The sequence below is a fragment of the Rhamphochromis longiceps genome, linkage group LG3, assembly GCF_057381845.1.
Source record: "Rhamphochromis longiceps isolate RC_006_pf linkage group LG3, R_longiceps_female_GT1.1, whole genome shotgun sequence".
Lineage (NCBI taxonomy): Eukaryota > Metazoa > Chordata > Actinopteri > Cichliformes > Cichlidae > Rhamphochromis > Rhamphochromis longiceps.
The window spans coordinates 31,354,751-31,382,348 of NC_140559.1; the positions used below are offsets into that span (position 1 = coordinate 31,354,751).

Here is a 27,598-nt window from a genome sequence, read left to right on the forward strand (position 1 = left end):
GAGTGCGATGTACACTTCACATGAAGACCAAAATAGTTCCAAAGGCCAGATCTGAATGAGGGTGGGGGAGGTTCAATTTGCCATGTTGCAATGAGAGCTTAACTTCTGTCTTGCTAGCTTGTGCTGCGCTCAGTCGATCTGCGCTCAACAGTGCAGCCTACACGGAATAGTCGAACGCAGATCCACTGAGCTCTCAACACAGAGCACAGACAGCATCGTCAGAAGAAAAGTTGATAAAATAAATAAAAAATGTTGTATTGTTCAATACATATGCATACCGAACCGAAAGCACTGTATCGAATGGTTCAATATCGATACCCCTAATATATATATAGGGGTATATATACATTAGTATCGAGCAATACAACATTTTTTTATTTATTTTATCAACTTTCCTTCTGACGATGCTGTCTGTGTTGAGCACTCAGTGGATCTGCGCTCGACAGTGCAGCGTAGGCAGAGTAGTCGAACGCAGATTCACTGAGCGCAGGGCAAGCTAGCGAGACAGAAGTTAAGTTCTCGTTGCAACATGGCAAATTGAACCTCCCCCACCCTCATTCAGATCTGGCATTTGGAACTATTTTGGTTTTCATGTGATGTATGACCCTGAAGGTAAGCGCGTCATGGACAAAAGTAAAACAGTATGTTGGATGTGCCACGCAATGCTCAATTACATGGGTGGGAACTACTGCGTTAGCGCAGTTTGCTCGTTAACGTGTTGGCCGTCCAGCCCCATGCACGGGGCGATCCGCGGTAGCTCGTTAACGGAGATTTGCTGTGTTGTGGCGTTAACGTCATTTCAACGAGATTAACACTGACAGCACTAGTGGGAACACAACGAATATGACTGCACATTTACTCCGACATCATCCTAGTGCAAAGACAAGTGGAAGCAGACAAAAACAACAAGCATGCATGCTACAAACTTTACCCGAGTCATTTAGACAGCCGTTAGCACATGATTCTCCTTATGGGGACCTGATATGTTTAATATACTGCTGAGAATATAGCCCAGAAGAAGCGTATAGTATAGCTTTTATTTTGGAAAGAGCCATTTCTCTGTAATAAACTCTCTTTTCCAAAGATGAGTGATTCCTCAATCAGATATATTTACTTTTTTATTACTTTGTTGTTTCAGCAACATTAAATTTAAAAACTGTACTTTTGAGTTAAAATATATATTTATAATTTTAATAAATGACAAATTAAAAAGGCATGAACATTTTTGTTTGTATCGAAAAAATATCGAACTGTAACACCAAAGTATTGAGCCGAACTGAACCGTGAATTTTGTGTATCGTTGCACCCCTAATATATATATATATAAAAGCATATATTACAGTAGTGAGCTTGAACTCTGGGTCAAAGATTCAAGTTGCAGTTATTTATATTGCCTATCAGCTTAAATCACTTAAAGACAAGTACCTTTGACAGTGTATATACAGATGTATTATACATGAGAGACAAATATTGTTCATTTAATATGTTGGCATTACATTACATTTGGCTCAATACTCACATATACATGTAAAAACCAAATGTATGAGCAGTGAAAACTGTTTCTGATAGAATGAAGAGTAGACTGATATATGAAATATTCCTTTATTGGGTAATAAAATCAGACCATGTCATAACTGCTTTAAGTCATACAGAATAGATATCAGAGCCTTAAACAGGCTGACTTCTGCTAAATGGGTCAAACTGGGCAGAAAGTACACAAACACATAACATCCTTATAGAATATGATGTAACACTATAGATCAACTTACCTCAGAATATATAAAGCATATAAACAATTACAGCAATATGATGCAACAAACACAGCAGTGCTACTAATCCAAAATACTCAAAGCTTCATAGAACTGAAACAAACATTTATTTTTAGCTCCATTCTGCTGCTGATACATACTTTAGGTTTCTGAATGTTAAACTTGTTGCTGCCTTTCATAGTGTGTAACCTGAAGGCCCTGAGTACTTTCTCCCACACTGCAAACACTGGGATGATAAAATTATTTGAACATTACCTAATAAGACTGATTCAGGACAGACAGTTAGTGATTTTAAACTTTCCTAGCAGTCCTTCACAAACAGGGAACAGTCTGTCTATTCTCTCCATCTGTCAGCTGCTGCTGGCTCTTCCTCCTCCTCTTCCTCACACACTGCTGAGTTTGTCCTGGTGGATCATCAGGGGTGCAAAGCCTCACAGATGATGTGCAGCAGTGGGTCCCTCAGTCTGTCCTCACTCTGGACACTTGCAGTTGTTACACATGGAAATCAAATGTGTGATAAGCTGCAGGATTCAAACACAAGTGTAACTTATAAATACATGTTCATACTTTTATTCCACAATCAGAGAGAAAGAAAAAGAGAGAGAGTGCAGGACAGACAGACAGGTGACAGTCTCAGGTGTATACACTGCTACAAACAGGAGGATTTAGTGTTTGTGTTATTACGAGTGCTAAACAAGAAGAGTTCCCAGATGGTACAGTGGACACATGTGTGACTGCTGTGATTAAAGCATCTTTCTTTCAGCTTAACGAGTGAACCGTCAGCTCGTTCAAACACACGTTAAAGTCCGTTTGGCTCGACACCACCGAGCAGAGGCAGCAATGTAACATAGCTAACATTAACAGTGCAGTGGATCCTGCTGGTGCCGTGATATTCAGGACTGCAAACCGAGCAGCATCACTGACTTTCAGCTTGTTGTGTTTGTGGATATATGACTGACTTTAATTATCCATAAAATCATCACATTCTCTGTAAGATTAAGCTCAGCTATTGAACGGCGTATATTTTAAAGTAAAGGCTTTAAAACCAAGTTAGTACAAACATCACTAATGTCACATAACTTTGCCGACATGTGGCCAACAGCAATGTTTTAATGTTCTTCATTATTAAACATTCGCACATAAATAAGTGACATCATATTCACTACTTACTTTTGACAGTTCACTCTTCGGCCGCTCCCTTCTGCCATACTTTGCGGCAAAATTATCCACACCCACCGGTGCGCTATGGATTGTGGGATATATGGGACCACGAAGCGTGCACCGGACCACGCTTGATATTTGGGGAAATCGACTGTGCATTTGGAGTATGCATTTGAAGTACACTTCGAATTGGGACAGCCGACGTCGCGTGGCGGTGACGTAATCGCACTCAAAATGCGTACTTCAAGCGTGCGGTCTCTGAATTGGGACACAGCCTCATTATTGTAGAGCACTCTGTATATTTCTAATTCATTTAAGGAAACATCACATTATTTTGCAGATGTTTATTTTTTTCGTATAAGTGATTAAAAGAAAACATGGCTGTGCAACTTAATACGTATGACAATATCTTCATTTTTCTTTGATTGTATATACCTTGTAAGAAAAGCTAGTAGTTTCAAACACATAAGTAAGCACATAAATTTCTAAATCACAGAGTACACAAATACATAAAGTAAAACCAAATGTGCACAACCTCTCCAAGTTAAAAGTTACAATGTTGCTTGATTACATGATTAGGCAGCCAAGCTTTGAACTTCCTCCAAAGTCTCCTTATTAATTATGCTGATACAGATATAGAACAACAGAACAACAATAAAACATAGTGAAGCAGATTGTATCATCAAATCTCAGAAACATGCTCAAAAACATCAAAACTAAACAGATATGAGAGAGAAGACAACCAAATTTTAAATCATGGGAATTTTTTACTTTTTAGATTTTGGTCTTTAATAATGCAGGTTTGGTCCCGCTGCGTTTGGGCTCTTTATGTTCTGAGGTTGGGTCCAAGCTGTCATGCGCAGCAAATAACTGAAACTAAAACAAACAAATAAAGCAAACAACATAAAACATGAGAAGTACAACAGATTTTCAACAACCATATTACCACATTACCATTTCATGGACATTGAAGTTTAAAAATAAGAAGCACAAAGTGTTTTTTTTTTCAGAGACAGGAAAAAAAATGCTGCAACATTCAAAATATCAAAAGAAGTTCACCAGATGAGTGACACAAGTGACACAAACTCACCTCCATGTTTGTGTCATTTTCTCTGGTGTTCAGTCCAAAGTTCCTCCTTGTCTTATTAATGTAGCAGAGCATGAGGAAAACAGCCATCAGCAAAACACCATCCAAGGACGCACGCACAACCAGAAGCCAGGAGGAGTCAGGACAATGTGTAGAGACTCTTGCAGTGACACTTTCACTCTGTGTTGCTTTCGTCTGTAGAGTGAAAGCAGGTGGGTTTGAAGCCATTTGTGTTGCTGTTTGTAGTGGGGAGGCAGTTGTGTTTGAAGCTGTGAATGATATACAAAAACAATTAATAAAAAATCAATAGTAATACACACTAATACACCATAATAATAATACTGTCATACAGGTAAATACAAACATGTATCAAACACAAAAGAAAATGAATTTTGGAGATATGTGCAGTGATTAAAAGAAAACATGGCTGTGAAACTTAATACGTATGACAATATCTTCATTTTTTTTAAAATTAAAGCATCATAAGAGATATGGTTTTGCAGTTGAACAGATGATTAAATTTACCTGCACAAAAACAAAATAATACTCTGAGATTGGTCATCCAACCTTTTTTTAAATGTCAAACCTCTATTTCAATTTAGACAGTTTTAGGACAGTTTAATGATGTCTCAGCCAGTGTATCAGCTGATCTCGGGCAGTAACATCAATCTCACTGTGATTGTCTTTAATCTTATACTTATAGTTATAATTAGTTTACTTTGTTTTTGTTTTTGGTTCCTGTTTAAGTTGTGATCTTAATAATAATAATAATGTCTTTACTATTTTGAAAAGAAACTTACCATGAATAACAAGAACATTTACACTGCTGTATGAATCTGGAGACAGAGGGTTTCCATAACCACAGCTGTACTCTCCTGTGTCTGACTTGGTCAGCTGTGTGATGGTCGCATACAGTCCAAACAGAGATCCTGCTGTGTATTCAATGCTGTATCTGCCACTCACAGATTTATCATTGCTTGTGTCAATGAGGATCTCCCCTTCATTCTTACACTGATTCTTGCAAAAAAACTTCCTCTGTCCGTACACAGTATTAGAACATCCCAATGTGATGTTGTCTCCCTCAGTTTGTGTGCGATAAAAACCAACCCTTTTGCCCAGATCTGTGAAATACAAGAACATTCAGTTGGATTGGAGTAAGAACTGAAACTGTAAGCTATTATATCATAATTATATTTCCTGGTTAAAATAAACAAAGTTATCTTTTCATATTAGATCAGAAAACAACACATGCTTACCTGATCCTCTCAGAATCAACACTTTTGTTGTACAGTATTTAATGAAGACACGCAAAATGTTACCTTCATACTATGAAGTTGAAGGGCAGATATACGGACGTTATTTTTTTCTTTCATTTGGCTTATTTTGTGAAGCATTTTTCAGGACTTGCAGCTAGAAGATCCTGGTATCAAAACTTATAATAAAAGGTGACTAATTTGTTTTTAGCATGAGACTTTTGGAAGATATTCATCTTTTTTGAGGTTTCTCAAATGACACAAAATTGGCTTCTGTTACTTATAAATAATACATTAATAGAATCTTTCTATTAAAATCATGATACAAGCCATCATACTTACACTCAAAATCAGTCAAATATGTGAACAAGAGACAGATTTGGCTTTAGACTGTGATAGTTTAATTTGTTGTAAAACTGTGTTGGTTTTAGCAGAGCTGAAATTTGACTCCAAAATCATTTTATATTGTTTTGGCTTTACACTGAGGTGCTAGAATTTCAATTCAACTGATGACACTACAGTTTTTACATGCTGTGTAAAATGTACACCTACATAGTATATCACATTAAAGTTACATTTATTGATTAATTAAACACCTTGATATAAACATGCTCTGTATTGCTAAATACGAGTTAGTGGGGTCCTTTACATTTTTTATTTCAGGGAATTTTTGTAAAAACTCACCATTTGAAACTCTGACCTCAAAGTCAAAGTATGAATCTGGAACAGAAGGTCTTCCTAAACCACACCTGTACATTCCTGAGTCAGACTTGATCATGTGTGTGAAGGTCGCAGACACAATTCCTCTTCCTGGAGATCCATCTTTATAATTAATGCTGTATCTCCCACTCTGAGCTGTGCTTCCATCTGTTTTAATGAGGATATCTTCTGCTCGCTCACATTTTTCCTTACAGAAGAACTTTGTGCTTCCAGATAAAGTTAAGTAGCAGACAAATGATGCATTTCCTCCTTCAGCTGCAGACCAAATATTGTGTTTTGCCTCGACTTGCACAGCTGCACCTGTCAGATGAAAAAAAACTATAAATATCACAAGATGAAAATATGTGTATTTTATGAAATGATTCATAAAGATGACTTCCATTTCTTTTTATTAAAGAGAAACATTAAGATCATCAGCCCTCACCTGATAAGAAGCAGAAGAAAAGAAAATGGAGGATTTTCATTCTGACTTCGATCCTGATGCAGAAAAGTTGTTAAACTTCAGAAGAACAGCGTCTGACTCTTCACTCTGTCTGTGTCTGTCAGATCATCAGAAAACTGAAGTTACTCAGTAAGTTGTTTCCTTTTTATCACTTCCTTCAATTTTTTTAGATGCATTCATCACATGCTAATGAGGATGATGATGTGATAATGAAACGTATGTGTGTACAAAACATCGTATATCTAACATTATGAATCTGCCTGTTTGCAGATCAGTAGTGTGAAGCTTCTCTGATGTTCTAAATGTGAATAAAAGAGTTTCAGACTAAATTTGACTTTGAAATGCTGACGACAGGTGGTTCAGGCTCTTAGAGAAACACATGAAACAGATTTTTTCTTTGTTTTGCAGCCATGTAACCATTTTATAATTAATGCAATGTTCTTGTTGTGAACAGTAAAATGAAATGCAAAAAACATAGGAGTAAGGAAGAATATTAATGTATTTATTTATAAATCACCATGTTCTTTTGATTTTGCATTTTGAAATTATTCAACATCAAATAATTAAAATTAATGGCACAGTGCGCCAAATGGTGCCAAGTGTAAAATGAATTTAAAGAATTTCTTGAATGTGAATCAGTTTGTAATGTCTAACAAGGAAAACACATATCATGTGTGTCATTGTGTTGGGAAGGTTACTTTTAAAATGTATTCCACTACAGATTACAGAATACATGCCACAAAGTCTATTTTGTAACGTATTCCGTTACGTTACTCAATGAGAGTAACATATTTTACAACTACATGAATGTACTATTGCTGTGTGATTTATTACGTTTACTGGAGGTTATTCGCAATACCAATACCAACTAGATGGCTGCAGTGGTTATTATTATATTTGCATGCTTCTGTCTCCAATTTCTGGTTGGTGACAACTCGTACTTTTCGAATCTCCTTTCTCCCAGTCCATTCTCCCTGCAGCACGGACTACACTGTCCATGATGCTACATTCATTAGGGCTATGCCTGTAACTCTCTGCCTGTTGCTTTGATATTAAAAAAGTTTTTGAATAATAACTTTAAAAAATATTTCTTCACATCATTATGCGGCCGCAAGTAGGGGTGACATGGGGCGCAAGATTGAGACATAGACATTAGAGCCTCTTAATGCGTGTTTTGCTTGGGTTTCCACCGGCATGGAATTACCAAAAATAGAGAGGGCATAACCTAATATATGAAACAGGAAAAAAACAAAGTCTAATCCATTTATTTCAACAAAGTAACTGTATTCTAAAAATCACCTTTTTAAACAGTAACTGTAACAGAATACAGTTACTCATATTTTGTATTTTAAATACGTGGTACATGTATTCTTTTACTCCTAAACACTGTCTGTCAGTGAGGGCAGCAGCCAATAGTATACCATAAAAATATAAAATAAAAAATATCTGATCAAATCATTTAATGTAGGATTCTTACAAAACAGGTTCATAAGTAACTACAACAACCACTCACCAGCTTGGAAGATGGAACAAATTACAGTGGAGGTAAAAATAGGCGCTTCTGTTGTCTCCTTCCTGGTAGTTTGGGAGTTGTTTTGGACTTCTGTGAAATTTACCAGTTATTAAAGTAGGAACAAGCTGCCAGTTATGCTCGCTTTTAGACAGTTTGTCAACTCCAGAGAAGCATGCACAAAGCCTCTCTTTAGCCCATCATAGTTGGAGGAGGGAGTGGGTTTGTCTTACTGTCACTAACTCACTGTCAGACTTAGTTTACAGTATTGATATAATTAACCTGGTTAAACAGGCGACCCATATACTGAAGGTTTGAGTTCTCAATGCAGGACATGGATTTCCTGTGTGTCATTTCCCCTCTCACCCTCCCCACCCTCCTGTCTCCTATCTGTATGTACATAACTTAAAAACTTAGATCAAACAGATAAGAAACACTTTACTTGGATTGAGACTGTTTTGTGTGGTTTTTGTAGCTTTTACACATCCTCTGCATTTTTGAAATACTAAATATTCATAACAGTCTCATTTAGATAATCAACAGCAGGGCCCTGTTTCAGGAAGCCGGTTTGGAAAACTCAGAGTGAAAAACGACACTCACGGTTGAGTAACCCCGAACTGTCCAACTCGGAATATTCCGTTTCAGAAAGGCTGATAACAATTAGTTCAGTCAACGCGGAGTTGCTTTAACCCCAAGTGAAGCGCGCGGACGAGGATACATAAAGCCCTGATAAGCGGAGCACAGATTAAGCGAGTCACCATGGAGACGGAGGGAAAGAAGGCGCGGTCAATGTATTTCACAGCGCTTGAGGCCGAAATTCTGATGGCAGCATATGCCGATAACATGCAAATTCCGCGGAAAAAAGTAACACAGCCACAGCTGCAAAAGCATGCATGGCAAAACATAGCCGACAGAGTCAATGCGTGAGTGTTAATTTAAACATTGATCGAGGGATTTCCACCCATTTAACACGTTATTTTATCATATGTTATTTTATTTGTTATTTTATACATTTTATTTTGTGACGTGATGTGAGCGCAGGTGCAACCCAACAGGCCCCAAACGTTCCTGGCAGCAAGTAAAAATGAAATATAAAAATATAGTCCAAACAGGTGAGGTGTAATTGTATTATGAGCCATAGTGCTTGGTCTGTTTGTCCCATGTAAATCAATTGCAGTTAGAGGCTACATTAATTTTCTTTCTGTAAGCACTTATTGAAATTATCTGAGCACATTACAAGTACATATTTGCTTACTCTGTATGCTCAAATGTGGCCCGTTATAGCCAACAGAAAAAAGCGGAGGCCCGAAAAACAGGTGGGGGTCCTCCACCACCACCACTCACAGAGGCTGAGCAGTTGGCCCTCAGCCAAAACAGTGGGCGCCCTGTGGCCGAAGGCATCTCTGTGGGGACATCCTCTGAGGCAATAACCCCGCAAGACACAAGTGCCTACATAAGGGGTAAATTCAAAATAATACATGATGTGCATACATCCTTTCTTCACAGTCACCTTTGCAGTGCTGCTCATTCATTTGATAAACTCTTTACCATAATGGATTATTTTGTAGTGAAGTTATTTTCCGACTGATTTTGCCTTCCCTCAGCCTTGGTTGTCTTTGAGAGCATAATGACAATGAAGTGTAAGCTGAGTGCTATATGTTTGTTAATTGCCATTTGGTCCCTTGTAAGTTATAAGTGACCTGTATAAACCTCATATTCTATCAGTTGATGGTGTACTGCATCTGGTGCAGCCTCCTGTTGAGCCAGACCAACATGCAGTTGTGAGTAATACTCCACAGATTATATGAGTTTACAGTAGAACAGCAATGTTGTCTATTTCTTTACTACAGGAAAATAATGAAGAAACATTGACAGCTGTTACAGAGGAGGAAGCAACAGAGACACTTTATGAGGTTTACATCTTTTAATACTTTGTGTACAGGAAATACAGGCGACCAATAAAGCCAGTTGAACAAAAAATCTGTTTATTCTTCTTTCAACATGTTGAGGTGATGGGTCAAAAGAAATGATTGTGACATATGGTGTCTCTGACTGCTCTTCCATCTTGTATGTCCGTGGGAGGGTCAGGATGTTCATGGTTTGGATCACTGCTGATGTTTGGTTCAGAAGGACAGTGTTCTCCTCTAATTGTGGCAATGTTGTGAAGAATCACACATGCCACAATAATGTCACATGCCCTTTCTGGGGTGACCCTGAGTCTTTGCAGGCACTGGAACCGGGCCTTAAGCATTCCGATAGTCATTTCAATTCTGGCTCTTGTCCTGCAATTAGCCAGATTATATCGCTGCTGTGGGCCCGGTTCAGGGTCAGGGTAAGGGGTAAGCAAATAGGGTAAACATGGATACCCCCTATCACCAAGCAAGTAGCCAGTGAACTCTCCTAAGACAGAAGGATACACTTCAGTTCAAATGTCCCTGAAGCAATTGGTCTTTATATATTTTAAAGTATTCTCAACTCACCATGTCCAAATTTTGTGCTCAGTGTACATTCACGGAATATTTGTGAGTCATGGACAGAGCCTGGCCACTTGGCTTCCACATTTGTGATAATGTTGGCAGCATCACATATGATCTTCACAGTGCAGAGAACACAAATTAGCATCCATTACTATAATGAAATAATTTGTTAGTTTGACATGCTACAGGGAACTATGTACCTGTACATTAATGCTGTGGAAAGACTTCCTGTTCACATAGTCTCCTTCATTTACTGAAGGAGCAATGATTGGAATGTGAGTGCCATCTGTACAGCCAATCACGCCTGGGAACCCTGAAAATAAATGTGCAATTTAAGTAGTAGTCCAAGTATCACCACATCATACATTAAGTTTTGGTCATCCTGATACCTGCAATTTTGTGGCATCCCTCTTTGATAAATCTTGTGGGTCTGTGACCGGGGAACACCACAGACGAGTACAGGAGACGTTTCAGTGCAACTGTAACATTCCTGACTGCCCGACAGACGGTAGCCTTGGAAACGTGCTCAGCGTCACCAATATTATACAGAAAGCTCCCGTTTGCAAGAAACCGAAGTGCAATACAAATAATATGCAATGAACTGAGAGCATGTCCGCGATGTGTCACATGCGTAATATATGGCCTGAGGATGTTATCCAAATAAATTATAGATTGTGCTGAGAAACGGTAACGTTCGCACAGAAAATCATCAGGAAATGATAAAATGTCCAAACGCGCTCTGATCACTCTCTCCCGGCGGAGAGCTCTGCGGAGAATTTGGGCTTCACGATCTACTGGCTCTTCAAGGAAGTGGCACGCCATGTCCGACACTTCCTACTGTCAGGTTTCCGACAAAGGGGCGGAGACAGTCAGGGTTAGTTGTAGTAAACCTGCTAGGGGGCAGGTTAGCTTCACGGAGTGTGTCGTCATAGTGACTCACTCAGGCTGCAGCTGAACTCGCTTTGTGAAACCGAAAACCCAGAGTTTTCGTTAACTCAGGGTATACTTACTCAGTTTTTCCACTAAACCGGCTTCCTGAAACAGGGCCCGGAGCTAGTTCAAATTTACAATCCTGATTTTGTTATTTTTTATGATAAACCAAAGAAGTCTGTACAAGAAAAAGACACTGGACAGTTTCACTGCCTAGAAAGCTCCATCCCTGAGAGTGATTTTGTAATTTTTAGTAAAACATAAAGCTGTTGTTTTCAGATTAAGAACTCAAATCTATCAGGACTTCACAGCATACCACATTTACTTCTAAACTACGTCAGAGAAATGATAAGATGCTAACAAGATAGTAATTTGCTCAAGACACCAAACATTTTGGGTTTCACTGACACGTAATCTATGATGTTGTGCAACCACGTATTGTATCTTCATACAAGCTGCTTCGTTTACTTGGAAACAGTAAACACGGCTGTTAGAGGCTGTAAGAATAGTCTGGTGGAGAGAAAACAGTCAGTGTTTTGCGTCAGTCAGTATGATACAGGAAAAAATAACCTGAAATGTTTCTTACTCAAAGGTGTGAGTGATGTATGAGTGTTGTGTGGTTAGTTGCTTGTAGTACAGTAATTTCAATCTCAAAGTGACAAAACAATTCTGAAAAAATAAAAAATATTTTACATTAAATTGCAGTTTTGTGTTTTCTGGATTATTCTGTTCTCTGAGGTAATGATGTGATACTAAGTTCTTCAAAATAACATGCTTTTTTTTAATGAACACAGAAGTAGGTTGTCAGATTTGTAACATTAGTTCCACTTTCTGTTTGAGGAATGCAAGAATTTTCCAATTTCTCATTAATACTATAAAACATCACAGTTTGTTTATTGTCAAGGTGCAAATTTATTGCATGAGTTATCTGAGCTTTTGTTTACAACGTGCTCGTGTAAAATTAACTATTTAAAAGAGAAATATGCAGACTGCATTTCAATTCAGTTTAATTCAATTATATTTATATAGCGCCAAATCATAACAACAGTCACCCCCTTTATATTGTAAGCTAGACCCTACTATAATACATACAGAGAAAACCAGATAATCAAATGAGCCCCATGAGCCAAGATGGGCAGTAATGCGTTACAAGTAACACGTTAGTGTAATCCGATTACTATTTTCAAATAATGAGTAAAGTAAGGGATTACTATTGCAAAAAAGTTAATTACATTACTGTTACTTCCCCGTAAGCACGCTGTGTTACTGCGTTACGAAACTGTGATTTTGTTTGCGAGAGTGTCTGATGACAATGATGTAAGCGAGTGCGATGTACACTTCACATGAAGACCAAAATAGTTCCAAAGGCCAGATCTGAATGAGGGTGGGGGAGGTTCAATTTGCCATGTTGCAATGAGAGCTTAACTTCTGTCTTGCTAGCTTGTGCTGCGCTCAGTCGATCTGCGCTCAACAGTGCAGTGCAGAAAAAGACACTGGACAGTTTCCACTGCCTAGAAAGCTCCATCCCTGAGAGTGATTTTGTGATTTTTAGTAAAACGTAAAGCTGTTGTTTGCAGATTAAGAACTCGAATCTATCAGGACTTCACAGCATACCATTTATTTCTAAATGCTAACAAGATAGTAACTTGCCCAAGACACCAAACATTTTGGGTTGCACTCACATGCAATCTATGATGTTGTGCAACCACGTATTTTATCTTCATACAAGCTGCTTTGTTTACTTGGGAACAGGAAATTAAGTAAGCACGGCTGTTAGAAGCTGTAAGAAAAGTCTGGTGGAGAGAAAACAGTCAGTGTTTTGCGTCAGTCAGTGTGTTACAGGAAAAAATAACCTGAAATGCTTCTTACTCAAAGGTGTGAGTGATGTATGAGTGTTGTGTGGTTAGTTGCTTGTAGTACAGTAACTTCATTCTCAAAGTGAAAAAAACAATTCTGAAAAAAAAAATATATATATTACGTTGAGATTGACTTGAGTACCCATGGCAGAGCAAAAAGATCTCCAGACCTGAAAGGTGAACTGGGGTCCTTTGTCTGATGTGATTTCTGCTGGGATTCCATGGAGCCGGAAAACATGATCAACCATTAGCTTAGCAGTTTCTGTGGCAGTGGGAAGTTTGTCCAGAGAAATGAAGTGCGCGGCTTACCTTTGCCATACCTTCTCGCAGGGCGAGAAGGTATGGCAAAAGCAGGAAGCACCGGAGCCAGTTCAAGATGTTTCTCATCCTGACTGTATTGCCGGGAGAGGGCGTCGGCCTTTTATTTTCTTAGAGCCTGGACGGAAAGAGATCGAGAATCTGAATCGATCAAAAAACAAGGACCACCTGGCTTGGCAGGCATTCAGTCACTTTGCTGTCCTAAGGTAGGTAATCAGAATCAGAATCAGAATCAGAATACTTTATTGATCCCTGGGGGAAATTATTTTTTGTTACAGTGCTCCATTTTAAACCAACATTAAGACAAGACAGACAATACGCTAACTAAGAATAGTACAATATATACATATATATACATACATACATACATAAGTCACTTATAAATAAATATTTGGAAAAGAAATGTGTAGTTGTAGCAGCAAACAGTGTGTTAAGTGGATGCGTTGTACAGGGAGATGGCCACAGGCAGGAATGATTTCCTGTGTCGTTCAGTGGTGCTTTTCGGTAATCTCAGTCTCTCACTGAACGAGCTCCTGTGACTGACCAACATGTCATGGAGTGGGTGGGAGGTGTTATCCAACATTGTCTTTATCTTGGACAGCATCCGCCTCTCCGACACCACCTTGAGGGAGTCCAGCTCCATCCCCACAACATTGCTGGCCTTACGGATCAGTTTATTAAGTCTGTTGGCATCTGCGACCCTCAGCCTGCTCCCCCAGCATGCAACAGCATAGAGGATCGCACTGGCCACCACAGACTCATAGAAAATCCTCAGCATTTTCTGGCAGATGTTGAAGGACCTCAGTCGCCTCAAAAAATAGAGACGACTCTGGCCCTTCCTGTAAAGTGCTGTGGTGTTTTTAGCCCAGTCCAGTTTATTGTCAATGTGTACTCCAAGGTATTTATAGTCCTCCACAATGTCAACACTGACCCCCTGGATTGAAACAGGGGTCAAGTGTTTCCTGGTCTTCCTGAAGTCCATGATCAGTTCCTTGGTCTTTGCCACGTTGAGCTGCAGATGATTCTGCTCACACCACGTGACAAAGGAGTCGACCACAGCCCGGTACTCTGTCTCATCATCCCTGCTGATGCATCCAACCACCGCAGAGTCATCAGAAAACTTCTGAAGATGGCAGGTCTCTGTGCAGTGGCTGAAGTCTGTGGTGTAGAGGGTGAAGAGGAAGGGGGAGAGGACAGTCCCCTGTGGTGCCCCTGTGTTGCTAATCACCTTGTCAGACACACACTGTGGGAGACGTACATATTGTGGTCTTCCTGTCAGGTAATCAACAATCCAGGACACCAGAGAAGCATCCACCTGCATCGCTGCTAACTTATCACCCAGGAGGGTCGGCCTGATGGTGTTGAAAGCACTGGAAAAGTCAAAAAACATGACCCTCACAGTGCTCGCCGGCTGGTCCAGATGGGTGTAGACACGATTGAGCAGGTAGATGATGGCGTCTCTGGCGAACTGAAGGGGATCCAGATGTGGTCTTACTATGGGTCGCAGCTGGTCCAGGATGAGCCTTTCCAGGGTCTTCATGATGTGGGAGGTCAGTGCCACGGGCCTGTAATCCTGGGGGCCACTGGGACGAGGCGTCTTTGGTACAGGGACGAGGCATGATGTCTTCCACATCACTGGGACCCTCTGCAGACTCAGACTCAGCATAAACAGTTTATGAAAGACTCCACACAGCTGGGGGGCACAGGCCTTGAGGACAAGGGGACTCACTCCGTCTGGTCCAGCAGACTTGCCTGAGTGAAGTCTCCTCATTTGCATCTCAACCTGGTATTGAGTGAAGGTGATGGGTGGGGGAGGGGTGTCAGGACTCTCACAGGAGGCAACATGTGAAGAGAGAGGCTGGCACAGTGGTGTGGCTCTGGATTCCAGGCTGACTGCAGGTGAGGTTGTGGGGGTGGGAGCAGACACTGTGGTGTCGAATCTATTGAAAAACAGATTCAACTCGTCGGCTCTATTCTCACCTCCCTCAGCTCCCCTGCTGTTGGTTGGCCTGAATCCAGTGATGGTCTTCATGCCCCTCCACACCTCTCTCATGCTGTTCTGCTGGAGTTTCCACTCCAGCTTCCTCCTGTAATTGTCCTTAGCCTCTCTGATCTTGTCCTTTAGTAACACCTGGACCTTCCTCACCTCCTCTTTGTTGCCCCCTCTGAAAGCCCTCTTCTTGTTGTTGAGGAGGGCTTTGATGTCCTTAGTCACCCACGGCTTGTTATTTGGGTAACAATGAACAGTCTGAGCTGGAACAATGGAGTCGGTGCAGAAAGTTATGTAGTCTGTGATACACTCAGTAAGCCCATTGATGTCCTCGGCGTGAGGCTCACAGAGTGTTTCCCAGTCGGTCACCTCGAAACAGCCCTGTAGTTCCGCTATTGCCTCCTCTGACCACCTCCTAACAGTCCTGGTGGTCACAGGTTCCCTCCTCACAATTGGCACATAGCGGGGGGTGAGGTGAATCAGGTTATGATCTGACCTACCAAGTGGGGGGAGGGAGGAGGAGCTGTATGCATCCTTGACGTTAGCATACAGTAAGTCTAAAGTTTTCTCTCCCCTGGTGGGACAGTCCACATATTGTTTGAATGTTGGTAGTGTATTGTCCAGTGATACATGGTTGAAGTCACCCGAGATCACAATAAAGGCACTCGGGTGCTGAGTCTGTAGCCGAGCTATGGCAGAGTGGATAGTGTCACATGCAGCTGTGGGGTTAGCAGAGGGGGGAACATAAACAGCCACCAAGATGACGTGAGAGAATTCCCTGGGTAAATAATACGGCCTGAGTCCAACAGCACACAGTTCAGTGTCCGGGCAACAAATCCTTTCTTTGATTGTTATGTTGGCAGGGTTACACCACCGGTTGTTAACTAAAACAGCAAGCCCACCTCCTTTACGCTTACCGCTAGCGATGCTGTCCCTGTCCGCCCGAACAGTGTGGAAGCCTTCCACGGAAGCATTCTCATCGGGAATGACCTGGTGCAGCCATGATTCGGTGAAACACATCAGGCTACACTCTCGGTATTCCCTCTGACTCCGTACCAGTGCTGAGAGCTCGTCGATTTTACTTGCCAACGATCGCACATTTCCCATCACGATAGACGGCAGACACGGTTTAAACCTCCTCCTCGCTTCGAGCCTCCGCTGTCTCACCGTCACCTTTTTTCTTCTCTTCTGTCCTTGACCTCTGCATCCCCGATGTGTTTTCCTCCAAATTTCAGCTGGTACTTCTGCGGGCACTTCTGCGGGCCTGGCCAGCGAGCCGGCCGGCATCAGGGCGATCAGCTGATCTCTGGAGTAAACAGTCCGTGCGTGTAGGAGATGTGCCGCGGTCCCGTTCCATGATAAAAGTAACAGTTCCACGGCCACCAGAAGAACAAAAACTCTCTCAATCCACATGATTGAGTAAGAGATAGAAAACGGAGGAAAATACAAGTCAGAAAAAAAAAAGAATACGTAAGAAAAAAGAGCTAAACTAAGAGAAAAGCAGGAGCGACTGTAACAGGCTGCACGCTGGTTGGCGCATGCGCACTTTTAAGGTTCTTGTGATTGGTGAAGATAGTGAATGGGTGCTCCACTCCCTCTAATAGGTGGCGCCATTGTTCCAGAGCAAGTTTGATGGCTACCTGACTGTAGTTCCTTATGAAACGCCAATAGAAGAAAGCGTTGTAGCTGCTTGCAAGTCGTGTGTGTGAGCCATTCCTGAACTGCCCGGATCTTGGCTGTATCCGTCTTCACCTGCCCTCCAGCTAGAACTTATCCCAGTAATGTGACAGATTGTGCATGAAAGTCGCACTTCTCGGCCTTAACGTACAGTCTATTTTCCAACAGGCGATGTAGCACGGCCCAAACATGGACCTTGTGTTCCTGGAGGTTCCTGGAAAAGATTAGAATGTCATCTAGGTAGACGTAGACAAAGCGGTTCAGAAAGTCCCAAGCTTTGGAACACGGCTGGAGCGTTGGTTAACCCAAAGGGCATGACCAGGTATTCAAAATGGCCTAGCGGGGTGTTTAAAGCTGTTTTCCATTCATCACCCTCCCTGATGCGGACCAAATGGTAAGCATTGCGGAGATCTAGTTTAGTGAAAATAGTGGCCCCCTGCAGGGGCTCCAATTCAGCACTGATGAGTGGCAGGGGGTATTTATTTTTGATGGTGATAGTGTTGAGACCTCTGAAGTCAATACATGGACGGAGGCTCTTGTCCTTCTTAGCCACAAAAAGAATCCTGCGCCTACAGCAGAGGATGAAGGCCGGATAATCCCTGCCGTCAGAGAATGATGAATGTATTTCTCCATTGCCTCTCTTTCAGGCTTGGAAATGGTGAACAGACGGCTGGAGGGAAGTGGAACGCCAGGTACGTGGCCAAGAAGAACAAGAACGTGCTGCTCCTCACCACCGCTCCGACCCCAAACCCCGGCCTAGCCGCCGCAGTAGCGACGGCGGCGGAAAACCTCCCTTGGTGCTGCATTACAACCGCACCAAGGGAGGCGTCGACAACCTGGACAAGGTCGTGAGCACGTACAGCTGCAGGAGAAAGACCTGCAGGTGGCCAGTGGCCCTTTTCCACAACATGGTCAACGTGGCAGCCTACAATGCATTCGTGCTGTGGTGGGAAATTCACCCCGACTGGATGGCGGGCAAGCTCAACAAACGACGGCTCTTCCTCAAGCGACTGGGCAAAGCGCTCGTGCGCCCCATGCTCGAAGCCAGGGCGTTAGCGCGAGGATGGGGAGGAGGAGGAGGCCGAGTCGCGGGCCAAGGTACTGCCACCGAGGCCGACGATGCCGATGCTCGTACTACTCGCACCGCCGACGCTACGCCACACGACTCCTCTCCGGTCAAGAGGTGAAGGTGCCGCGTGTGTCCCAGGAGCAAAGACGTAAAGACCAAGATCCTGTGCCACGAGTGCCGAGTGCACATGTGCACCAACTGCGCCGTCACGTACTGTCCCAACTGCGCCGCTTCACGCACCTCCGCTTCACGCACCGCCGCTCCACAGATGCCGCCGACGTCGTAATAACACAAGTGCCCCTCGGGGGTCCTAGCGACCCCCACCGTAATCATCATCATAACACAAGCGCCCCTCGGGGGTCCTAGCGACCCCGCCACCCTAATCATCATCATAACACAAGCGCCCCTCGGGGGTCCTAGTGACCCCCCACCCTAATCATTTCATTTCATTTCATTTTTATTTATTTCACACTTGGTACTACAAATCAAACAAAACAACCACATCTTCTATCAACAAGTGCCCCTCGGGGGTCCTAGCGACCCCCACCGTAATCATCATCATAACACACACGCCCCTCGGGGGTCCTAGCGACCCCGCCACCCTAATCATCATCATAACACAAGCGCCCCTCGGGGGTCCTAGTGACCCCCCACCCTAATCATTTCATTTCATTTCATTTTTATTTATTTCACACTTGGTACTACAAATCAAACAAAACAACCACATCTTCTATCAACAAGTGCCCCTCGGGGGTCCTAGCGACCCCCACCGTAATCATCATCATAACACACACGCCCCGAGGGGGTCCTAGCGACCCCCACCGTAATCATCATCATAACACAAGCGCCCCTCGGGGGTCCTAGCGACCCCGCCACCCTAATCATCATCATAACACAAGCGCCCCTCGGGGGTCCTAGTGACCCCCCACCCTAATCATCATAACACACACGCCCCGAGGGGGTCCTAGCGACCCCCCACCCTAATCATCATAACACATATGCCCCTCGGGGGTCCTAGCAACCCCCCCACCCTATCATCATCATAACACATATGCCCCTCAGGGGTCCTAGCGACCCCCACCCTAATCATCATAACACATATGCCGCTCGGGGGGTCCTAGCGACCCCCCACCCTATCACTATCATCATCATCATAATAACACACACACCGCTCGGGGGGTCACCACGACCCACGCCCCGAGAACAGGCGGGCGCACAAGGGTTAATTAATTTATTATTAACAATAATATAAAATTATGCACAAAAGGAATTACTAACGTAAAAAGTGGTTTTATTTATATATCCTTATATATAAATATATGCGGTGGCCCGAGAGACAGAACACGTACAAACTCCAAAACACATTTCTAGCGTTAACTGAACTTCCAAAACAGAGCTACCTAGATCACTTAAATTACAGAATTGAAAGTATATGTGTATTGTTTGTGTATTTATATACAAGCACTCATATATATTCAAATAATTTTAAAAAAGTTCATTTACCTGTTACTACCACACACCAAATCCGGTCGTTGGTACTTGCTGGCTTGTGTAGCCACTAGGTAACAAAAGCTCAACACCGCGCCGAGCATCCTGGAGCACTTCTGTTGTCTTTTGTACGTGTTTTGAGTTTTTATGTGCTTCTGAGTTTTTACGTGTTTTGGAGTTTGTACGTGTTAAGTCTAATTGTTGAATGTTGTCATTGTGCTTCTTAAATTTGTAAACTCTTAGTTCAATCTATAGGATCAAGACATCCCTTTGTCTCTGACCACCTCTCCAGCCACTCTGTGCTGGGGGAGGATTATTGTAGACACATCCCTTGTGAAGATTCTGTTTGATGTTTGGTAAGCTTCCTTCCCTTTGTATGGCTTCACTGTGTTGTGCATGGTGAACCAATACAGGAATTGAACCATATATTGGGTGTGGGGGAGATTACCATTTTATGACTAAGGTTGTTGTTAGAAACAGTTGGAAGTCACGCACACAGAGAGACACACATTCTCACACACTCAAACACATTATTATTATTATTATTATATCTAGAAAGGCTGCTCAGCTCCACCTATCTCTATAAGTTATGAAGGCATTAGACAACCATGAAGTCAGACTAGTTGGTCTTTGTGCCTTTTCTTGAGTGCAGTGATGAATATGTTTACTGAAATGTTGTGTAACATGTCAAACCAAATTCTCCACACAACTCCTTAACAGACTGTATTGAGACCAGAAGGAGGTAATGTTTTTGATATGACACTTTTAATGTTACAAATAATTGTTATTCTTTTAAATCAACACTGCCTTGTTCTATGATTGGGGTATATTTTTACCAATATTTATAAGGACACAAAAGCAGACACACATGAACGGTTTTGATGAAAACTTTGATTGCACAGCAAATAAAGAAATTGATTTTGCAAAGTTCACTTAGTGAAAAAGTCCAAACTAAATCTTCTCTTAATGGTTTGCAGATAACATCTTGCAGACTTAACTCACACAAACGCTCTCTAGCTGGAAAGGCAACTTGCAAAAAATCTAAACAGTAATAAGTGAAAGCCCGAGTGACACTCTTGACTATAACCGTCTGGTGAAATATGATGAGGAGAGGTCCAGGATGCTCACATAACAATCAAAGAGTGGATACATTGCCCAGACTTTGAACTTTATGCTTTCAGACTTAGATTTTAGGCCTATTTTATGCTACTATTAATATGATCTGCCCATCATTAGTTCTTCTGCCCTCTCCCCACTGGGTAGGTCAGGTCACAACCTGATTCACCCCCTGCTGTGTGCCCATTGTGAAGAGGAAGCCCGTGACTACCAGGAGTATCAGGAGGTGGTTGGAGGAGGCCTTAGTGGAACTACAAGGCTGTTTTCAGGTGAAAGTGAATATAAAGAGGAGAGTTGAGCCACTGACTCATGGCAAACCTATGAATCAGTCATGATTCTCATATAAAGCCATGGTGGGCGTTATCAGAATCAGTTTTATGAAATTTGAATGTAATATAATTCTTGGGTGATCATTTCTGTTGGACCCAACATTATGTCTGTACTTGTAGATACATTTGAGGAACCAAAAAGAAGCCTTAAAAGGTATCTGAGTGAACTAAATGAAATACTTCAGACGGCAGATCAATCAAAAAAGAGAATCAAAGTAAGACTGTCTTATTCCCTGTCTTACATACAAATTTTTATATAAATAATATATACATAGAGTGATATCACAAACATGAATGGTTCAAACATGTGGAATCATTCAAATATCATGTAACTTATTTTTTTACTTTAAGTTTAAAAAGAAATTAAAAAATGAAGTCAATACAATTTGTCATTTTGTCTTTCCATAACTGTCTACCTGAAATTTCTTTTGCTAAGAGTTTTTTTTGTACATTAGTGCACTTAATAGATTCCTGAAATATTGTACTTTTTTTTTAATTTACAAAAAAAATATGTTAACATAACACAAAAGAAAAAATACAAAACAGCTCAATATCACTGTTTGTTTACTTTTCGACCAAATTCCTATACAATTACACAGATTCTGAAGATGAACAACCTACAAAAAGTAGGTTCCCCTCGGCCCCTCAAGTGAAAGTTCCAGGTGTAGTATACTGTGATGTTCAATGCGTGTGTGTATTTCTGTGTGCGATAAACATATACCATTGTAGATAAGTTTAATGTAATCTTTTATTTTCTAAACAATTTTTAAACAGCCAAAAAACACTCTGCAGTCTGCCCCCCATCCCACTACTAGCAATCATCCTGATGCCCCAGGCAGCTACCAGCTCCCTTCCAGCCTAACACACCAACCTCTAAAACTCTGCAACCTCTGCAGCAAATAGAGTCTGCATTCAACCGCTTCCATACCGAAGGTTAGTGATGGGCAGATGAAGCCTCATGAAGCACCGAAGCTTTTCATCCAATTGGTTCACCCCAACGCGAAGCTTCTTGAAGCTTCATTTGCTCTAGCAGGACACCTACTGGACGTAAAAATATTAGTTGGCATGAATTTGAAGAGTGTGGCATTTTGCACACAGCCTGTAAATGTCAACAACAAAAGGAGTGTGTAAAACATCTATATTGTAGTGATGGCAGTATACTGTGTATATTTATGCTGGCAGTATGGAAAATGATTATTTGCGGCAAAGTTCGAACCGCTTCCTGAACCAGTCACGTGGTACAGCCGGGCAGCGAGGCTTCGGACGTCATCATTTTCAGCTCCTCCCATAAATGAAGCAAGCCTCGATACGCGCTTCGCGGAAACGCCCCCTCCATTACTCGACACACGCTTCGAAGCCTCGATACAGAACGTCACATCACTACCGAAGGTATGCTTTTAAAAAAGGAGTTTCATCACAATTTCCTTGTAATTATAACATCAAAACACTAATTTATATTCTCAACAACCATCTTATTTTTTTTCTTTTCAGATCCCAGACAAATTCCTTGCCAGCAAATTCCTTAAATCTTGTGTTTTGACATTTTACACAGGATTTCATATATGCAGAGAAAAATGTGACTTAAACATAAAACAGGATACAAATGTAATGTGTGCTGTAAAAGTGGTTCAAATTACCTCCTCACAAGGGCTTTGTATATTAGACCACAAGGTGGCAAACCTTGTGGTCTAATATAGAAATTACTGTCTGACTTATTTAAAAAGACTACATAGAAATTGTGACTTTTACATACTGGGGGGGAATACAGTAAAATAACCTGCCCAGAATATACTTTATTAGCACACATCTAAAGTCCTGACTGACAGTGAGGATGATGGCATTCATGAGTGTGATAAAGTGGCTAAGACTGAATTCATTTACGATTTGTCACTTGTATATATTGTTATTATGTTTTCTGTTATCTTATAGTCAATCAGTGTTTTAATGTAGACACTGCACATCTAACCTTGCCTCTGCATACTATCCCGGGTTTGTTTGTGGTAGCATTGTTTATATTCATTACATCTGTGTAAATATTGTTAAAGCAAAATGTCACTTCATCATTAGTTGATTTGAATCTTTCATTTATTTATGTAGTTTGGTTATACTTATCATTGTGTGTTCCTTTGTGCAGGTCCTATATGTGAAACAGGTATATGGGAAGGGCTGCCCCAGGACTTCCTGTTCTTATAGGTTATGATGTCATTGATCATGTCAATTGGGTGTAACCAAATGAAGGGGTGTTTCTTTTGTGTAAAATTGTTTATTTCCGTTAAAATAACCTAATGAGTCAGATTTTGTGAAGAGATTGACTTTTCAAACCATTTGCCGGTAGATCACTGACTTCCTGACGGACAGGAAGCAGCATGTGAGGCTGGGAAAGAATGTCTCGGACTCCCGGACCATCAGCACCGGCTCCCCTCAGGGCTGTGTTTTTTCTCCTCTGCTCTTCTCCCTGTACACCAACTGCTGCACCTCCACCCACCAGTCTGTCAAGCTAATCAAGTTTGCAGATGACACCACCGTTATTGGACTCATCTCGGACGGGAATGGGTCTGCCTACAGGAGGGAGGTTGAACGTCTGGTGTCCTGGTGCAGCCACAACAACCTGGTGCTGAATGCCCAGAAGACAGTGGAGATTATTGTGGACTTCAGGAAGCACACAGCCCCACTCCCCCCCATCATCCTGACTGACACCCCCATCACCTCTGTGGACTCATTCCGCTTCCTGGGTACCACCATCACCCAGGACCTGAAGTGGGAGCCCACCATCACCTCCGTCATTAAGAAAGCCCAGCAGGGGATGTACTTCCTGAGGCAGCTGAAGAAATTCAACCTGCCAACACAGACGATGATGCAATTCTACACTGCAATCATCGAGTCCATCCTCACCTCCTCCATCACCGTGTGGTACGCTGGAGCCACTATCAGGGACAAACAGAGATTGCAGCGTGTTGTGCGCTCTGCTGAGAAGGTGATTGGCTGTAGACTCCCATCTCTGCAGGACCTGTACACCTCCAGGACACTGGGGCATGCAGCTCGGATCTCAGCTGACTCTTCTCACCCTGGACACAGTCTGTTTGACCTGCTCCCCTCAGGCAGGAGGCTCCGGTCCATTCGCACCAGAACCTCTCGCCATAAGAACAGTTTCTTCCCCTCTGCTGTTGGACACATGAACAATAACCGTATGACTGTTCCCACCACTAACACATGACCCTACGCTGTGTTCACTGCATCATTCCATGTTTGGCACTGATCACCACCTGCACTCTCATTTTTATTTTCATGTCTATTTAAGCTTAATTTATAACAGTATTTATAACAGTATGTTTGCACTGAAGCACCGCAGCAATTTCCTAATGTTGTAAACCCGCTCAACATTTGGCAATAAAACCCTTTCTGATTCTGATTCTGATTCTGATTTAGTTGGGGTAATGAGTTTAAGTGGAAAAATGATTTTATCCCTGTTTCTTTGCCTAGACTGTGTTATTTACTCTAACCTGTTTTCTCAAAGATAGAGGTTAATGAGGTTCAGATGTGAATGGAATTCGGTGTAAGATTTTGACTGCAAGGTCTTATGTTTGGTGAAACAATTGTTGAAAGGTGACGCCAGAAAATAAAGAACACTTAAAAGAAACTTGAACAGTCTGCAGATGCTGTCTTCCTTTCCTTTCCATGCTGCTTTTGTTATGCTACGTCACATTGAGGAGGTAAAACTTATTACTTTCATGTGTGGAGAAAAAAGAAATAAACCTGTCAGGAGAAACTAGAGCAAGAGCTGTCTGTCTGTATGTACAGTGGGGCAAAAAAGTATTTAGTCAGCCACCGATTGTGCAAGTTCCCCCACCTAAAATGATGACAGAGGTCAGTAATTTGCACCAGAGGTACACTTCAACTGTGAGAGACAGAATGTGAAAAAAAAAAAAAAAAAAAAAAAAAAAAAAAAAAATCCATGAATCCACATGGTAGGATTTGTAAGGAATTTATTCGTAAATCAGGGTGGAAAACAAGTATTTGGTCAATAACAAAAATACAACTCAATACTTTGTAACATAACCTTTGTTGGCAATAACAGAGGTCAAACGTTTACTATAGGTCTTTACCAGGTTTGCACACACAGTAGCTGGTATTTTGGCCCATTCCTCCATGCAGATCTTCTCGAGAGCAGTGATGTTTTGGGGCTGTCGCCGAGCAACACGGACTTTCAACTCCCGCCACAGATTTTCTATGGGGTTGAGGTCTGGAGACTGGCTAGGCCACTCCAGGACTTTCAAATGCTTCTTACGGAGCCACTCCTTTGTTGCCCGGCCGGTGTGTTTTGGATCATTGTCATGTTGGAAGACCCAGCCTCGTTTCATCTTCAAAGTTCTCACTGATGGAAGGAGGTTTTGGCTCAAAATCTCACGATACATGGCCCCATTCATTCTGTCCTTAACACGGATCAGTCGTCCTGTCCCCTTGGCAGAAAAACAGCCCCATAGCATGATGTTTCCACCCCCATGCTTCACAGTAGGTATGGTGTTCTTGGGATGCAACTCAGTATTCTTCTTCCTCCAAACACGACGAGTTGAGTTTATACCAAAAAGTTCTACTTTGGTTTCATCTGACCACATGACATTCTCCCAATCCTCTGCTGTATCATCCATGTGCTCTCTGGCAAACTTCAGACGGGCCTGGACATGCACTGGCTTCAGCAGCGGAACACGTCTGGCACTGCGGGATTTGATTCCCTGCCGTTGTAGTGTGTTACTGATGGTGACCTTTGTTACTTTGGTCCCAGCTCTCTGCAGGTCATTCACCAGGTCCCCCCGTGTGGTTCTGGGATCTTTGCTCACCGTTCTCGTGATCATTTTGACCCCACGGGATGAGATCTTGCGTGGAGCCCCAGATCGAGGGAGATTATCAGTGGTCTTGTATGTCTTCCATTTTCTGATGATTGCTCCCACAGTTGATTTTTTCACACCAAGCTGCTTGCCTATTGTAGATTCACTCTTCCCAGTCTGGTGCAGGTCTACAATACTTTTCCTGGTGTCCTTCGACAGCTCTTTGGTCTTGGCCATGGCGGAGTTTGGAGTCTGACTGTTTGAGGCTGTGGACAGGTGTCTTTTATACAGATGATGAGTTCAAACAGGTGCCATTCATACAGGTAACGAGTGGGGGACAGAAAAGCTTCTTACAGAAGACGTTACAGGTCTGTGAGAGCCAGAGATTTTCCTTGTTTGAGGTGACCAAATACTTATTTTTCACCCTGATTTACGAATAAATTCTTTACAAATCCTACCATGTGAATTCATGGATTTTTTTTTCACATTCTGTCTCTCACAGTTGAAGTGTACCTCTGGTGCAAATTACTGACCTCTGTCATCATTTTAAGTGGGGGAACTTGCACAATCGGTGGCTGACTAAATACTTTTTTGCCCCACTGTATTTCCTGAGTCTGTCTGTATTGGAGCCTCACTTTCCTGTTCTTAGTTGACAGAAGGGGCACCTGGTGTCGTCTTCTGCTGCTGTAGCCCATCTGTAAATCCTATAGATGGTTGTGTTGGATGTCAAAATTGGCCTTCCCATGCTTAACTGTGAGGTTGTAGAATCACGTGGATTCCTCCTAGCCAATCAGCAAAGAACTGATTGTGACAAATAGCATTTATTATGCCTACATGAGGCACAGTTTATGATTCTAATGTTAGAGATCCTGCAACGGGCGTTTGGGCTGTGCAGAGGTCTCTCTCTTCCGGAAGATGATTGAATAAAAGAAATCGAAATGTTTTAACACACTATGAGTCGGTTTTCTCCGTTCTATCATGGGGACAAAAGAATCAGGGTTAATACCAATCAGCAGTGGTAGAAAATTTCTGTCTTCAGCGTTCTTCCAAAATCTGGGAAATTGAGTCTTGCCCCTACCTGCTCCCACACCTGTTGCCATAATACTGAAACCAGACACTAGTTCAATAGTTGTTCTAAACAATGAGACTGGTGTTGTTCTGGAAATTATAGACATTAGCTTCATAAAAATGGTAGTGCTATATGTGATTATACACCCTGTTTACCTAAAACTGGCAAAAGTGATGATACATTCATAACATTACAGATTTATTTGAAATTTTGTTCAAATTTAGACATATACCACATGTATGTAGTGAGTCATCCTTGTTTTATATCTAAAAACAAAATACTACCACAGTGGTAGTAAACAATATATTGGATATTACCACCATATAGCAATCCAGAAAGAAATGTCACATACTTGCTTAAATTTTGAGTCAACAAATGGTGAAATATATGATTTTGTTTAATGACCTTATAGCAGTTTTATTTTTATTTTCATTTAATTACATACATTGCTTTCTTCTACTGCTAAATTTGTTTATTAATTCAATGTTTTTGTTTGAATATATAATAAAATTAC

General features: G+C 41.8%; 1 protein-coding gene across 1 annotated transcript; it reads right to left on the reverse strand.

Annotated features, from left to right (window-relative positions):
• Positions 1-3,697: 3,697 nt before the first annotated feature.
• LOC146674127 (polymeric immunoglobulin receptor-like) lies at positions 3,698-7,401 on the reverse strand. Its single transcript, XM_085384786.1, has 5 exons — positions 7,374-7,401; positions 5,955-6,290; positions 4,818-5,138; positions 4,021-4,286; positions 3,698-3,806 (listed from the first exon to the last, which is right to left on the reverse strand). Exons 1-5 carry the CDS (start codon positions 7,399-7,401, stop codon positions 3,705-3,707), a joined length of 1,053 nt encoding a protein of 350 aa, XP_085240912.1. The 3' UTR covers positions 3,698-3,704.
• Between the last annotated feature and the right edge of the window lie 20,197 nt (positions 7,402-27,598).